Genomic DNA, 17,279 nt, shown 5'->3' with positions numbered 1-17,279 from the left:
ACACAAACACACACACACACACACACAACCCTGGAGCATCATAGAGCTTGGCCTCATACTCTGTAATCATTGTCAAGTACCAACAAAAAAATCCCACTCTTCTCACACCCATACACACAAACACAATTACACACGTACAGCTACTCACCTCTCCCAGGAAAAGATAAAAAGACAGAATCACATTCCTGAGATTTGGCCACACCCCTTGTCCAGGGGCCCTCAGCTGGACAACCAATCAGAGAGCTCGTTAGGGCCAGTGCCCACTCCTTCCTATTATTTTCACACATACAGTATGGGGTGACTGTGCTCATGTCACATGGTGGCTATCTTAATGTCACCAAAAACGTTAATACAGTCTGATTCTCTACCTATTTCCCACCCAAGGTGCGCACAGTTTGAACTAGTTCTAACCCACTGAGGACTGGTATTACCAACATGAGAACAGTATTCTGGGACATATCGTGTGTGTTGTTACCTGTAAGTTGTCCAGAATGATGCGCAGGGACTGGACCTGTCTTCTGACGTTTCCAGAGAAACGCTCGTATGTCGATGCATCATATTCACTCATGTCTATCTCCTTCAGCCTGGGGAAAGAAGAGAGGGAGCGAGAAACAGTGAACCACTGTTGCCATTATTCTAAAAGGAAAAATACAACCGAGATCAGAGCCAATGTGTACAACATTCATCCTAAATTAAAGGTAATGGGTGTTGACAAGCATGTTAGAGTATGTGAGAAGTGTATAAAGGGATGTTTCCATGAGCTCAGCACACCTGAGCAGCAGAGGAGAAGGGCCAGTCCTGTTTAATAAGGGCCAGTCCTGTTTAATAAGGTCCTGTTTAATAAGGGCCAGTCCTGTTTAATAAGGTCCTGTTTAATAAGAGCCAGTCCTGTTTAATAAGGTCCTGTTTAATAAGGGCCAGTCCTGTTTAATAAGGTCCTGTTTAATAAGGTCCTGTTTAATAAGGTCCTGTTTAATAAGGGCCAGTCCTGTTTAATAAGGGCCAGTCCTGTTTAATAAGATCCTAAAATTCCTTTTTGATACTGTCGCAAAGCTAACTAAAAAGCAGCATTCCCCAAGAGAGGATGACTTTCACTTTAGCAGTGATAAATTCATGAACTTCTTTGAGGAAAAGATTATGATTATTAGAAAGCAAATTACGGACTCCTCTTTAAACCTGCGTATTCCTCCAAACCTCAGTTGTCCTGAGTCTGCACAACTCTGCCAGGACCTAGGATCAAGAGAGACGCTCAAGTGTTTTAGTACTATATCTCTTGACACAATGATGAAAATAATCATGGCCTCTAAACCTTCAAGCTGCATACTGGACCCTATTCCAACTAAACTACTGAAAGAGCTGCTTCCTGTGCTTGGCCCTCCTATGTTGAACATAATAAACGGCTCTCTATCCACTGGATGTGTACCAAACTCACTAAAAGTGGCAGTAATAAAGCCTCTCTTGAAAAAGCCAAACCTTGACCCAGAAAATATAAAAAACTATCGGCCTATATCGAATCTTTCATTCCTCTCAAAACTTTTAGAGAGGGCTGTTGCGCAGCAATTCACTGCCTTCCTGAAGACAAACGATGTATACGAAATGCTTCAGTCTGGTTTTAGACCCCATCATAGCACTGAGACGGCACTTGTAAAGGTGGTAAATGACATTTTAATGGCATCGGACCGAGGCTCTGCATCTGTCCTCGTGCTCCTAGACCTTAGTGCTGCTTTTGATACCATCGATCACCACATTCTTTTGGAGAGATTGGAAACCCAAATTGGTCTACACGGACATGTTCTGGCCTGGTTTAGATCTTATCTGTCGGAAAGATATCAGTTTGTCTCTGACAAATCAACTGTAAATTTCGGTGTTCCTCAAGGTTCCGTTTTAGGACCACTATTGTTTTCACTATATATTTTACCTCTTGGGATGTTATTCGAAAACATAATGTAAACTTTCACTGCTATGTGGATGACACACAGCTGTACATTTCAATGAAACATGGTGAAGCCCCAAAATTGCCCTCGCTAGAAGCATGTGTTTCAGACATAAGGAAGTGGATGGCTGCAAACTTTCTACTATTAAACTCGGACAAAACAGAGATGCTTGTTCTAGGTCCCAAGAAACAAAGAGATCTTCTGTTGAATCTGACAATTAATCTTAATGGTTGTACAGTCGTCTCAAATAAAACTGTGAAGGACCTCGGCGTTACTCTGGACCCTGATCTCTCTTTTGAAGAACATATCAAGACCATTTCGAGGACAGCTTTTTTCCATCTACGTAACATTGCAAAAATCAGAAACTGTCTGTCCAAAAATGATACAGAAAAATTTATCCATGCTTTTGTCACTTCTAGGTTAGACTACTGCAATGCTCTATTTTCCGGCTACCCGGATAAAGCACTAAATAAACTTCAGTTAGTGCTAAATACGGCTGCTAGAATCCTGACTAGAACCAAAAAATTTGATCATATTACTCCGTTAGCCTCTCTACACTGGCTTCCTTTCAAAGCAAGGGCTGATTTCAAGGTTTTACTGTTAACCTACAAAGCATTACATGGGCTTGCTCCTACCTATCTCTCTGATTTGGTCCTGCCGTACATACCTACACGTACGCTACGGTCACAAGACGCAGGCCTCCTAATTGTCCCTAGAATTTCTAAGCAAACAGCTGGAGGCAGGGCTTTCTCCTATAGTGCTCCATTTTTATGGAACGGTCTGCCTACCCATGTCAGAGACGCAAACTCGGTCTCAACCTTTAAGTCTTTACTGAAGACTCATCTCTTCAGTGGGTCATATGATTGAGTGTAGTCTGGCCCAGGAGTGGGAAGGTGAACGGAAAGGTTCTGGAGCAACGAACCGCCCTTGCTGTCTCTGCCTGGCCGGTTCCCCTCTTTCCACTGGGATTCTCTGCCTCTAACCCTATTACAGGGGCTGAGTCACTGGCTTGCTGGGGCTCTCTCATGCCGTCCCTGGAGGGGGTGCGTCACCTGAGTGGGTTGATTCACTGTTGTGGCCATCCTGTCTGGGTTGGCGCCCCCCCCCCCCCCCCTTGGGTTGTGCCGTGGCGGAAATCTTTGTGGGCTATACTCAGCCTTGTCTCAGGATGGTAAGTTGGTGGTTGAAGATATCCCTCTAGTGGTGTGGGGGCTGTGCTTTGGCAAAGTGGGTGGGGTTATATCCTTCCTGTTTGGCCCTGTCCGGGGGTGTCCTCGGATGGGGCCACAGTGTCTCCTGACCCCTCCTGTCTCAGCCTCCAGTATTTATGCTGCAGTAGTTTATGTGTCGGGGGGCTGGGGTCAGTTTGTTATATCTGGAGTACTTCTCCTGTCCTATTCGGTGTCCTGTGTGAATCTAAGTGTGCGTATCTCTAATTCTCTCCTTCTCTCTTTCTTTCTCTCTCTCGGAGGACCTGAGCCCTAGGACCATGCCCCAGGACCCCCTGACATGATGACTCCTTGCTGTCCCCAGTCCCCCTGGCCATGCTGCTGTTCCAGTTTCAACTGACCTGAGCCCTAGGACCCTGCCCCAGGACTACATTTACATTTAAGTCATTTAGCAGACGCTCTTATCCAGAGCGACTTACAAATTGGTGCGTTCACCTTAAGACATCCAGTGGAACAGCCACTTTACAATAGTGCATCTAAATCTTTTAAGGGGGAGGGGGGGTGAGAGGGATTACTTTATCCTATCCTAGGTATTCCTTAAAGAGGTGGGGTTTCAGGTGTCTCCGGAAGGTGGTGATTGACTCCGCTGTCCTGGCGTCGTGAGGGAGTTTGTTCCACCATTGGGGGGCCAGAGCAGCGAACAGTTTTGACTGGGCTGCGCGGGAACTGTACTTCCTCAGTGGTAGGGAGGCGAGCAGGCCAGAGGTGGATGAACGCAGTGCCCTTGTTTGGGTGTAGGGCCTGATCAGAGCCTGGAGGTACTGAGGTGCCGTTCCCCTCACAGCTCCGTAGGCAAGCACCATGGTCTTGTAGCGGATGCGAGCTTCAACTGGAAGCCAGTGGAGAGAGCGGAGGAGCGGGGTGACGTGAGAGAACTTGGGAAGGTTGAACACCAGACGGGCTGCAGCGTTCTGGATGAGTTGTAGGGGTTTAATGGCACAGGCAGGGAGCCCAGCCAACAGCGAGTTGCAGTAATCCAGACGGGAGATGACAAGTGCCTGGATTAGGACCTGCGCTGCTTCCTGTGTGAGGCAGGGTCGTACTCTGCGGATGTTGTAGAGCATGAACCTACAAGAACGGGCCACCGCCTTGATGTTAGTTGAGAACGACAGGGTGTTGTCCAGGATCACGCCAAGGTTCTTAGCGCTCTGGGAGGAGGACACAATGGAGTTGTCAACCGTGATGGCGAGATCATGGAACGGGCAGTCCTTCCCCGGGAGGAAGAGCAGCTCCGTCTTGCCGAGGTTCAGCTTGAGGTGATGATCCGTCATCCACACTGATATGTTTGCCAGACATGCAGAGATGCGATTCGCCACCTGGTCATCAGAAGGGGGAAAGGAGAAGATTAATTGTGTGTCGTCTGCATAGCAATGATCGGAGAGACCATGTGAGGTTATGACAGAGCCAAGTGACTTGGTGTATAGCGAGAATAGGAGAGGGCCTAGAACAGAGCCCTGGGGGACGCCAGTGGTGAGAGCGCGTGGTGAGGAGACAGATTCTCGCCACGCCACCTACCTGACATGATGACTCCTTGCTGTCCCCAGTCCACCTGGCCATGCTGCTGTTCCAGTTTCAACTTCCACCTGACTGTGCTGCTGCTCCAGTTTCAACTGTTCTGCCTTATTATTATTCGACCATGCTGGTCATTTATGAACATTTGAACATCTTGGCCATGTTCTGTTATAATCTCCACCCGGCACAGCCAGAAGAGGACTGGCCACCCCACATAGCCTGGTTCCTCTCTAGGTTTTGGCCTTTCTAGGGAGTTTTTCCTAGCCACCGTGCTTCTACACCTGCATTGCTTGCTGTTTGGGGTTTTAGGCTGGGTTTCTGTACAGCACTTTGAGATATCAGCTGATGTACCCTAGGGCTATATAAATAAATTTGATTTGATTTATTTAATAAGGTCCTGTTTAATAAGGTCCTGTTTAATAAGGTCCTGTTTAATAAGGTCCTGTTTAATAATGGCCAGTGCGAGGAGTGTGTGTGTGTGAGCAGGTGGGCTGACTGATGCCTGACTGGAGTGCTGCCAGCCCCTGATCCTCACACACGCTAGCAATCCACGCAAGCATACACACACACACACACACACACACACACACACCTGTGTAGCCCAGGGCAGGTGTGTTGTACCCTCCAGGTAAGGGTAGCATATCAAAATATCTGTATTAATCCCAGTGACTGGCAGAGTTAATCCTTTTCCACCATAGAGCGCGCATGCACACACACACACGTCTAATCCGGGTAAATAGGGGAAGGCAGATATGAGACCAGCTAACTCCCTGAACGCCTGCTGGGCTATTGTCTATGAGGTGTTTGAAGTCTTAACTGAGAACCAGAGCGTGACAAGATGGTATGTGTGTGTGTGGTGTGTGTGTTTTCAGAAGGTGGTATTGCGGCTGTGTGTGTATCAGCCGTGCGATCAGCCTGACTCTGTCCTGTCACGTATCAGTTTCAAACTCACTGCTAACCCACGGGTCAAATCCCAATCACTGGTAACTACGTAGTATAGCGGGTACAGAGAGGCCCAGCCTGCTTGCTGGGACAGATGTGCACATTCAGCTACAATCTGCCCTCACTGCTAGCCTAACATTCAGCTTCAATCTGCCCTCACTGCTAGCCTAACATTCAGCTTCAATCTGCCCTCACTGCTAGCCTAACATTCAGCTTCAATCTGCCCTCACTGCTAGCATAACATTCAGCTTCAATCTGCCCTCACTGCTAGCCTAACATTCAGCTTCAATCTACCCTCACTGCTAGCATAACATTCAGCTTCAATCTGCCCTCACTGCTAGCCTAACATTCAGCTACAATCTGCCCTCACTGCTAGCCTAACATTCAGCTACAATCTGCCCTCACTGCTAGCCTAACATTCAGCTTCAATCTGCCCTCACTGCTAGCCTAACATTCAGCTTCAATCTGCCCTCACTGCTAGCCTAACATTCAGCTACAATCTGCCCTCACCGCTAGCATAACATTCAGCTTCAATCTGCCCTCACTGCTAGCCTAACATTCAGCTACAATCTGCCCTCACTGCTAGCCTAACATTCAGCTTCAATCTGCCCTCACTGCTAGCCTAACATTCAGCTTCAATCTGCCCTCACAGCTAGCCTAACATTCAGCTACAATCTGCCCTCACCGCTAGCCTAACATTCAGCTACAATCTGCTCTCCCTGCTAGCCTAGCATTAAATAAGAATTTAACTTTTTAATGACCAAATCTTTATTTTCGAGGTAAATGGCATGTTATAGAAGGGTCCAGAAACTTTTGTGATTTCACTTGCGTTTGAGAAACTTACCTCAACCAGCAATTCACTTTCTTATCCTTGTTATGTAGTATGGGGGCTCATGTAGTATATCCTTGTTATGTAGTATGGGGGCTCATGTAGTATATCCTTGTTATGTAGTATGGGGGCTCATGTAGTATATCCTTGTTATGTAGTATGCGTAGTGTACGTCATTAAAAAAACGGAAACACTCTCAGTACAGTGATGCGGGTCTTTAGATGTTGTACACATGAAACTGTGTCCTTTAGAACTTTATCAGTAACGCTATACTCCATTTTGTTAAGACACAACCAATACCGCTCTGTCCATTCTAGCAGCAGGCTACATGGAGAATGGAACAGTTAGATAGGGGAAACAGCTCGAGTCGCACAAAATGGAATGTTGCAGATAAAGTTTGGAATGACACATCGTGTCCAACATCTAAAGACCTGTATCACTATACTGAGAGTATTTCCGTTTCTAAAAGGACATATTTGGGTGTTTTTGGAGCCTTTGTTCATGTTTTTTCAGATCCCCATACGGCACACTGAGGATGAGGAAGTGAATCGCTGGTTAGGGTAAGTTTCTCAAAAACAAGTGAAGTTGCTAAAAAAGTGTCTGGACCCTTCTATAACATTCCATTTACATTAAAAATAGAGATTTAGTTGTAAAAATAGCTAACTTCTTCTTTAAGCTTCACTCTGCCCTCACTGCTAGCTAAGCATTCAGCTTCAATCTGCCCTCACTGCAGCCTAGCATTCAATCTTCCTAGATGTCGTCTTTATATTCAAGTATGACAAAATGGCGACGGCAGAGATGGTCGCCTCTCTTCGAGTCCGTAGGAAACTATGCATTATTTCATTTTTTGAATTTATTATTTCTTACATTGTTACCCCAGGAAATCGTAAGTCTTATTACATACAGCCGAGAAGAACTACTGGATATAAGAGTGACTTCAACTTACCAACAGTACGACCAGGAATATGACTTCCCCGGAGCGGATCCTTTGTTTGGACTACCACCCAGGACAACGGATCTAATCCCAGAAGCCGACCCAAAACAACAGCGCCGCAGAAGGAGCGGCCTCCTAGTCAGACTCCCGAGTATACTACTAGTCAATGTCCAGTCTCTTGACAACAAGGTAGACTAAATCCGAGAAAGAGTTACCTTCCAGAGAGACATCAGAGATTGTAACATTCTCTGTTTCATGGAAACATGGTTCTCTTGGGATATGTTGTCGGAATTGGTTCAGCCACTGGGCTTCTCCATGCATCGCGCAGACAGAGATAAACACCTCTCTGGGAAGAGGAAGGATGGGGGTGTATGTTTCATGATTAACGACTCATGGTGTAATCATAACAACATACAGGAACTCAAGTCCTTCTGCTCACCCGACCTAGAATTCCTTACAATCAAATGCCGGCCATATTACCTCCCAAGAGAGGCTTCAAGGAACTTCACTGGACTCTATGTAAACTGGAAAACATATATCCTGAGGCTGCATTTATTGTAGCTGGGGATTTTAACAAAGCAAATTTTAGAACAAGACTACCTAAATTCTATCAGCATATTGACTGCAGTACTCGCGGGAGTAAAAGATTCGATCACTGCTACTCTAACTTCTGCAATGCATACAAAGCCCTCTCCCGCCCTCACTTCGGCAATTCCGACCACAACGCCATCTTGTTCCTACCGTCTTATAGGCAGAAACTCAAACAGGATGTTTTCAGTGACTAGAACCATTCAACGCTGGTCTGACCAATCAGAATTCACGCTTCAAGATTGTTTTGATCACACGGACTGGGATATGTTCCGGTCAGCCTCAGAGATCAACATCGATCTATACGCAGACTCTGAGGAAGTGCATAGGAGATGTTGTACCCACTGTGACTATTAAAACCTACCCTAACCAAAAACCGTGGATGGATGGCGGCATTCGCTCAAAACTGAAAGCGCGAACCACCACATTTAACCATTTAAAGAGGTCTGGAAATATGGCTGAATATAAACAGTGTAGTTATTCCCTCCACAAGGCAATCAAACATTCAAAATTGTTGGTACAGGGACAAAGTGGAGTATCAATTCAAAGGCTCAGACACAAAATATATGTGGCAGAGTCTACAGTTAATCACGGACTAGAAAAACTAAATCTTCCACTTCTCGGACACCGACGTCACTCTTCCAGACAAACTAAACACCTTCTTGCCTGCTTTGAGGATAATACAGTGCCGCCATCGCGGCCCGCTAACAAGTACTGTGCCCCCCGACCTGCAAATAAGGACAGCACATTTTCAACACCATAGTACCCTCCAAGCTCATCATCAAGCTGGAGGCCCTGGGTCTCAACCCCGCCCTGTGCTTTCTCCTGGACTTTCTGACGGGCCGCCCCCAGGTGGTGAAGGTAGGAAACAACATCTCCACTTCGCTGACCCTCAACACTGGGGCCCCACAAGGGTGCGTGCTCAGCCCCCTCCTGTGCTCCCTGTTCACCCATAACTGCGTGGCCATGCACACCTCCAACTCAATCATCAAGTTTGCAGACGACACAATAGTAGTGGGCTTGATTACCAACAACGACGAGACAGCCTACAGTGAGGAGGTGAGGGCACTCAGAGTGTGGTGTCAGGAAAACAACCTCTCACTCAATGTCAACAAAACAAAGGAGATGATCGTGGACTTCAGGAAACAGCAGAGGGAGCACCCCCCTATCCACATCGAATGGACAGCAGTGGAGAAGGTGGAAAGTTTTAAGTTCCTCGGTGTACACATCACAGACAAACTGAAATGGTCCACCCACACAGACAGTGTGGTGAAGAAGGCGCAACAGCACCTCTTTAACCTCAGGGGGCTGAAGAAATTTGACTTGTCACCCAAAACCCTGACAAACTTTTACAGATGCACAATCGAGAGCATCCTGTATCACCGCCTGGTACGGCAACTGACCCGCCCTCAACCGCAAGGTTGACTCTCCAGAGGGTAGTGCGGTTTGCATAACGCATCACAGTGGCAAACTACCTGCCCTCCATGACACCTACAGCACCCAATGTCACAGGAAGGCCAACAAGATCATCAAGGACAACAACCACCCGAGCCACTGCCTGTTCACACCGCTACCATCCAGAAGGCAAGGTCAGTACAAGTGCATCAACGCTGGGACCAAGAGACAGCTTCTATCTCAAGGCCATCAGACTGCTAAACAGCAATCACTAACTCAGAGAGGCTGCTGCCTACATGGAGACCCAATCACTGGCCACTCTAAATAATGCGACTTTAATAATGTTGACATATCTTACATTACACATATCATATGTATATACTGTATTTTATACCATCTACTGCACCTTGCCTATGCCGCTCGGGCCATCGCTCATCTATATATTTATATGTACATATTCTCATTCACCCCTTTAGATTTGTGTGTATTAGGTAGTTGTTGGGGAATTGTAAGATTACTTGTTAGATATTAACTGCACTGTCGGAACTAGAAGCACAAGCATTTCGCTACACTCGCATTAACATCTGCTAACCATGTGTATGTGACCAATACAATTTGATTTGGATGTAAACTGTTGCTATTTCCTCGCAGGATTTGGTTAGTTTTTATTTAAGGTACACACTCAATATTGCACAACAGTCCCATACTCTCACACGGCACATAGCATTATGCAGTCCAGTGGTGATATGGTTCCCGCTACACATTCCTGTGTGACTCTCCAGCAGCCACGGTTACTTCCTCCAGAACGTTCCACAGACCAGAGAGAGAGAACAGCTAGCCCCAGCTATGGCCAAAAAGGGGGGGTGAAAAAAACGGAATACTGGACAGAATACTGAATCCTTTTTCAGGACAACAACACGAACCCAGGGTGTGGCTCACTTAGGTTGCAAAGCTACCGGTAAAAGTTCAATCATCAGTAATTTGGATTATTAACCGGTAATCAATGGCAATTGATAATGGATAATTGGGTAATGTATATAGTATATATTTTTTATATCTGTGTCCATATTTTCCATGAGTTTCTAGTCGACAGACCATATAATGGTTTAAGAGGAATTAACCTAATTAATGAAAAAAGCTTCGAATCAACAATGGCATTATTTTCTTATTTTATTTATTTGTATTTATTTTATTATTTTCAACTCTTCCCAACTATCATCTTTTTTCACAACTGCCACCAGTTTGTCACCAAAACATTTCAAACAAAGACATATTGACATAATAAAATAAATAAAAAGTTTTTTTTTTAAAGGATATTTCATACTGAAACCCTCATTAAAACACCAATGATATTCACTAAATTGACGGGTTATATTGAGGATAATGTATGACAGCTTTGTCATTCTATAATATATTTTTTTATCATCATTATTTCAATATATGATGGTAAGGCCACACAGAGGGCCATAGATAATTAAAGACAAATGACTCAAAACGGACACTAGACATCCTCATGATAAAATGACATATATTCCTTGAACGTTACCAACATTCTGGTAGTTTATTGCTAAACTTAGAACGTTTCTAGTAATATACCCTCTCTTTGCAACCCTAGGCTCACTACACCAACACAACACACTCTCCCCACAGCACCGCTGTTCACAATGACAACACATCTATCAGCAGGGTGTGTGTGTGCTTGTGCATACTGTATTTCTGTAGCCTGCACGTGCATTCACATGAGTTTCAGGTATTACAATGTCATTTTAAGGTCTAAAAGAAAAGGATCTGACTGATGCACAACCTTAAAGTCAACACAGGACTGACTGTTTACACCTACATAGACAGCTAAGACAACTCAATGAGATCAACTTCTGCAAAGGGGAAAAGGGGGTCTGCGTGAGTGTGTGTGGGGTCTGTGTGCTTGTTTGGGTGTGTGTAGGTAAGAGAGAGACACGCGCGCACACACACACACACGCTCGGCACACGCGCACAGCCATACACACAGAGAAGAATTGACAACAGCGTCTCTACCTACTAAGGCGGCTGAAGAAATTCGGCATTGCACTCTGGTCCTCTCCAAATACTACCACTACACTACACACTGGTTGCATCTCGGCCTGGTTCAGATATTGGTCCGTCCATGACAGCAAGGCCCTCCAACGGGTGGTGAAGATGGCCCAGTCCATCACTGGGGCCGTGTTCCCACCCATCCAAGACATCTACTCAAAACGGTACATAGCATCATCAAGGACCCCACACACCCCAGCCACGAGCTGCTCACTCCCTCACCATCGGACAGACAGGAGTTGTTCACTCCCTTACCATCGGACAGACAGGAGCTGTTCACTCCCTCACCATCGGACAGACAGGAGTTGTTCACTCCCTTACCATCGGACAGACAGGAGCTGTTCACTCCCTCACCATCGGACAGACAGGAGTTGTTCACTCCCTTACCATCGGACAGACAGGAGCTGTTCACTCCCTCACCATCGGACAGACAGGAGCTGTTCACTCCCTCACCATTGGACAGACAGGAGCTGTTCACTCCCTCACCATCGGACAGACAGGAGCTGTTCACTCCCTCACCATCGGACAGACAGGAGCTGTTCACTTCCTCACCATCGGACAGACAGGAGCTGTTCACTCCCTCACCATCGGACAGACAGGAGCTGTTCACTCCCTCACCATCGGACAGACAGGAGCTGTTCACTCCCTCACCATCGGACAGACAGGAGTTGTTCACTCCCTTACCATCGGACAGACAGGAGCTGTTCACTCCCTCACCATCGGACAGACAGGAGTTGTTCACTCCCTTACCATCGGACAGACAGGAGCTGTTCACTCCCTCACCATCGGACAGACAGGAGCTGTTCACTCCCTCACCATTGGACAGACAGGAGCTGTTCACTCCCTCACCATCGGACAGACAGGAGCTGTTCACTCCCTCACCATCGGACAGACAGGAGCTGTTCACTTCCTCACCATCGGACAGACAGGAGCTGTTCACTCCCTCACCATCGGACAGACAGGAGCTGTTCACTCCCTCACCATCGGACAGACAGGAGCTGTTCACTCCCTCACCATCGGACAGACAGGAGCTGTTCACTCCCTTACCATCGGACAGACAGGAGCTGTTCACTCCCTCACCATCGGACAGACAGGAGCTGTTCACTCCCTCACCATCGGACAGACAGGAGTTGTTCACTCCCTTACCATCGGACAGACAGGAGCTGTTCACTCCCTCACCATCGGACAGACAGGAGCTGTTCACTCCCTCACCATTGGACAGACAGGAGCTGTTCACTCCCTCACCATCGGACAGACAGGAGCTGTTCACTTCCTCACCATCGGACAGACAGGAGCTGTTCACTCCCTCACCATCGGACAGACAGGAGCTGTTCACTCCCTCACCATCGGACAGACAGGAGCTGTTCACTCCCTCACCATCGGACAGACAGGAGCTGTTCACTCCCTCACCATCGGACAGACAGGAGCTGTTCACTCCTTACCATCGGACAGACAGGAGCTGTTCACTCCCTCACCATCGGACAGACAGGAGCTGTTCACTCCCCTCACCATCGGACAGACAGGAGCTGTTCACTCCCTCACCATCGGACAGACAGGAGCTGTTCACTCCCTTACCATCGGACAGACAGGAGCTGTTCACTCCCTCACCATCGGACAGACAGGAGCTGTTCACTCCCTCACCATCGGACAGACAGGAGCTGTTCACTCCCTCACCATCGGACAGACAGGAGCTGTTCACTCCCTTACCATCGGACAGACAGGAGCTGTTCACTCCCTTACCATCGGACAGACAGGAGCTGTTCACTCCCTTACCATCGGACAGACAGGAGCTGTTCACTCCCTTACCATCGGACAGACAGGAGCTGTTCACTCCCTTATCATCGGACAGACAGGAGCTGTTCACTCCCTTATCATCGGACAGACAGGAGCTGTTCACTCCCTCACCATCGGACAGACAGGAGCTGTTCACTCCCTTACCATCGGACAGACAGGAGAATGTGAAATGTCAGAATAATAGTAGAGAGAATGATTTATTTCAGCTTTTATTTCTTTCATCACATTCCCAGTGGGTCAGAAGTTTACATACACTCAATTAGTATTTGGTATAATTGCCTTTAATTGTTTAACTTGGGCCAAAAGTTTTGGGTAGCCTTCCACAAGCTTCCCACAATAAGTTGGGTACATTTTGTCCCATTCCTCCTGACAGAGCTGGTGTAACTGAGTCAGGTTTCTAGGCCTCCTTGCTCGCACTCGCATTTTTCAGTTCTGCCCACAAATCTTCTATGGGATTGAGGTCAGGGCTTTATGATGGCCACTCCAATACCTTGACTTTGGTGTCCTTACGCCATTTTGCCACAACTTTGGAAGTGTGCTTGGGGTCATTGTCCATTTGGAAGACCCATTTGCGACCAAGCTTTAACTTCCTGACTGGTCTTGAGATGTTGCTTCAATATATCCACATAACTTTCCTCCCTCATGATGCCATCTATTTTGTTAAGTGCTGTTGTTCCAGGATTTTCCTGCAGAAAAGCAGCCCAACAACATGATGCTGCCACCCCAGTGCTTCATGGTTGGGATGGTGTTCTTCGGCTTGCAAGCCTCCTTCCTTTTTCCTCCAAACATAAAGATGGTCATTATGGCCAAACAGTTCTATTTTTGTTTCATCAGACCAGAGGACATTTCTCCAAAAAGTACGATCTTTGTCCCCATGTGTAGTTGCAAACCGTAGTCTGGCTTTTTTATGGTGGTTTTGGAGCAGTGGCCTCTTCCTTGCTGAGTGGCCTTTCACGTTATGTCGATATAGGACTCATTTTACTGTGGATATAGATACTTTTGTACCTGTTTCCTCCAGCATCTTCACAAGGTCCTTTGCTGTTCTGGGATTGATTTAAACTTTACACAAACAAAGTACGTTCATCTCTAGGAGACAGAACGCATCTCCTTCCTGAGCGGTATGATGTCTGCATGGTCCCATGGTGTTTATACTTGCGTACTATTGTTTGTACAGATGAACGTGGTACCTACAGGCATTTGGAAATTGCTCCCAAGGATGAACCAGACTTGTGGAGGTCGACACATTTCTTTTTCTGAAGTCTTGGCTGATTTCTTTTGATTTTCCCATGATGTCAAGCAAAGAAGCACTCAGTTTGAAGGTAGGCCTTGAAATACATCCACAGATACACCTCCAATTGACTCAAATTATGTCAATTAGCCTATCAGATGCTTCTAAAGCCATGACATCATTTTCAGGAACTTCCACGCTGTTTAAAAGACAGTCAACTTAGTGTATGTAAACTTCTGACCCACTGGAATTGCGATACAGTGAGTTATATGTGAAATAATCTGCAAACAATTGTTGGAAAAATGACTTGTGTCATGCACAAAGTAGATGTCCTTCCCGACTTGCTAAAACTATAGTTTGTTAACAAGAAATTTGTGGAGTGGTTGAAAAACTAGTTAATGACTCCAACCTAAGTGTATGTAAAATTCTAACTTCAACTGTATCTATACGTTGTCTGTTCTCGAGGTCCTCATCCTTGGAAGTGAGTTTGACGACATCTGATGATAGCCGGATGACTTGCTCTTCCAGTGTAACCACTTTGTCGGAGTAAATATTTGCGCCATCTTCCAGACTATTCAGACGGGTGTCATGTCTCACCAGGTCTTCGTTAACGGAGTCGATCTTTATGTTGACCTCGGTGGCGAGAAAAGCTATTTGTGCGGATAGGTCAGTGGATAATGACTCCACCTTAGCCAGTCTGTTCATATTTAATGATAGCCTCCATTACCATGGCTAGGTGGGGGGGAGTCCGTGTCAGGTGAGCCCAAGGCTTCAGCAAAGGCCTGCTCCAAATGTTGTGGTTTTGACATTTTAAATCCCTGGACTTCCAGAAATCCTGCTTATTCCCTCCTGATTCCGGGAAATCTCTAACCAGGATTTCGGAAAACCAGGGAATGTATTGTAAGTTTCCGGAATTTTGCAACCCTAGTCACGAGTGATGATCTAGTATCGAGAAATGCTTCTATTGTCACAGCTATTTGGAACATGGCCATCGGCATGTAACAACATGGCTTACACTAGGCCCGTCACTGACACTATAGGGAGAACGAGAGAGAAGGACACGGGAAGAGAGAGAGAGAGCAGGTGAGTGTAAAAGCAGCCAGTGTTGGAGCAGGGGCACCCAAAAAGAGATGAGAAAAAGGGGGGAAAAAGCAGAGAAAGTAGAGAGGGATAGAACAGAGGGAGCCTTCATTGCTGTTGAAAGTTGTGTCCTCTCAACCCCATATCCTGAACGAACACACACACACACACACACACACACACACACACACACACACACACAGAGACCCTTTTCCAGGAGGATCAATCGCAGCATTCATCCTGGCCCCAGCTCCATTCCATCCTAGCCCAGGTTAGAGCCACATACCAGGGATAGCTGTTCAGGAGGAGCCCCTCTGGGTGTCCAAACATAAAGCCCTAATGGAGCTATCCTTTATACTGGGCCTATCAATTACACACACTGTGCATCACAGAGGCACAGGCAAAGGTTTACCGACACCCACCCACGTGGGCGCACGCACACACACCTGGCTTTGAAGGCCTTCTCTCCCATCTCTCTGGCTGCTTTGCGGACATCCTCAGGGATAGCATCAATCTCAGCCTTGGACAACTGGTGCACCTTGTGACCCGCATCTAAACGGTAGGGTCCCCCTTTGCCACCTAGGCCAGCTGTGTCTCTGCCCCCTACAGGACAAACAGAAGTGTTACACATCACAGACGCACGGAAACACACACATTTCATTGCCTGTTATTACTATCATCTGACCCAAAGTGTCGACCCACCTGTACCCCCGGCCCACTGATTGCCCCCAACATGGGGGGCATTTTTGGGGTCTACCTTGCCGTGTTTGGGGGCCGTCACATCCAGACCACTGTCCCTCTGAACGGTAATCTGAGCGAGAGAGAGAGAGAGAGAGAGGGAGAGAGACAGACAGGGAGAGAGAGAGACAGAGAGGGAGAGAGACAGAGAGGGAGAGAGACAGACAGGGAGAGAGAGAGACAGGGAGAGAGAGAGAGAGGGATAGAGAGAGACAGACAGGGAGAGAGAGAGAGAGAGAGAGAGAGAGAGAGAGAGATTGAGAGACAGACAGGGAGAGAGAGACAGACAGGGAGAGAGAGACAGAGAGACACAGAAGGAGAGAGACAGAAAGAGAGAGAGAGAGAGAAAAGAAGAAAGGAGATGTCAGTTTGTATTTTAGTTAATTAGTAGTCATTTATTGTTTCTCCAAATGATCTGAGAGACAGAGAGAGAAAGAGAGACAGGGAGAGTGAAAGAGAGACAGAGAGGGAGAGAGACAGACATGGAGAGAGAGAGATAGAGAGAGAGAGAGAGAGAGAGAGAGAGAGAGCGAGAGAGAGAGAGAGAGAGAGAAAGAGAGAATGAGAGAGACAGAGAAGGAGAGACAGAGAGAGACAGAAGGAGAGAGACAGAGAGAGACACAGAGGAAGAGAGAGAGAGAGAGACAGAGAGAGAGACAGAGAGACACAGAGGGAGACACAGAGAGACACAGAGACAGAGAGAGACACAGAGACCGAGAGAGAGACAAATAGACAGAGAGAGACAGAGGGGGTATTGAAGAGAAGGAGCGAGAACGAGAGAGGGGGAGAGTACTCTTATGGCCGGTGGAAAAAAAATAAAAAATAACGATCCCAAACCCTCTTCAGCTGTAGACGTTTTCCACCAGAAGTCTATCAGTATGCAGTACACAGCAACACACAGCTCCGCATCTCAGAGTACTCTCTTTCATTCAGCTAGATATGAAGAGAATGTGCAATTTATCTCTCTTCTCTTTCACTGAAGACAGGATGGACAGATCAGGCTCTG

The 17,279-nt window shown here is 46.8% G+C and overlaps 1 protein-coding gene across 3 annotated transcripts in view; it reads right to left on the bottom strand.

Annotated features, from left to right (window-relative positions):
• vwa8 (von Willebrand factor A domain containing 8) overlaps positions 1-17,279 on the bottom strand; it is a 94,766-nt gene that overhangs the window by 10,095 nt on the left and 67,392 nt on the right. For 2 of the 3 annotated variants that reach the window (XM_065013025.1, XM_065013051.1), the window contains exons 38-40: positions 16,238-16,346; positions 15,982-16,138; positions 476-584 (exon numbers count right to left, since the gene is read on the bottom strand). In XM_065013025.1, the coding sequence (XP_064869097.1) occupies positions 476-584; positions 15,982-16,138; positions 16,238-16,346 (375 nt within the window). The other variant, XM_065013072.1, reaches the window with a different exon arrangement.

Source organism: Oncorhynchus nerka, linkage group LG1 (genome assembly GCF_034236695.1).
Source record: "Oncorhynchus nerka isolate Pitt River linkage group LG1, Oner_Uvic_2.0, whole genome shotgun sequence".
In the NCBI taxonomy this organism is placed as follows: domain Eukaryota; kingdom Metazoa; phylum Chordata; class Actinopteri; order Salmoniformes; family Salmonidae; genus Oncorhynchus; species Oncorhynchus nerka.
The sequence above is the reverse complement of the archived record's forward strand: the minus strand, read 5'-3'. Positions and strand labels throughout refer to the sequence as shown.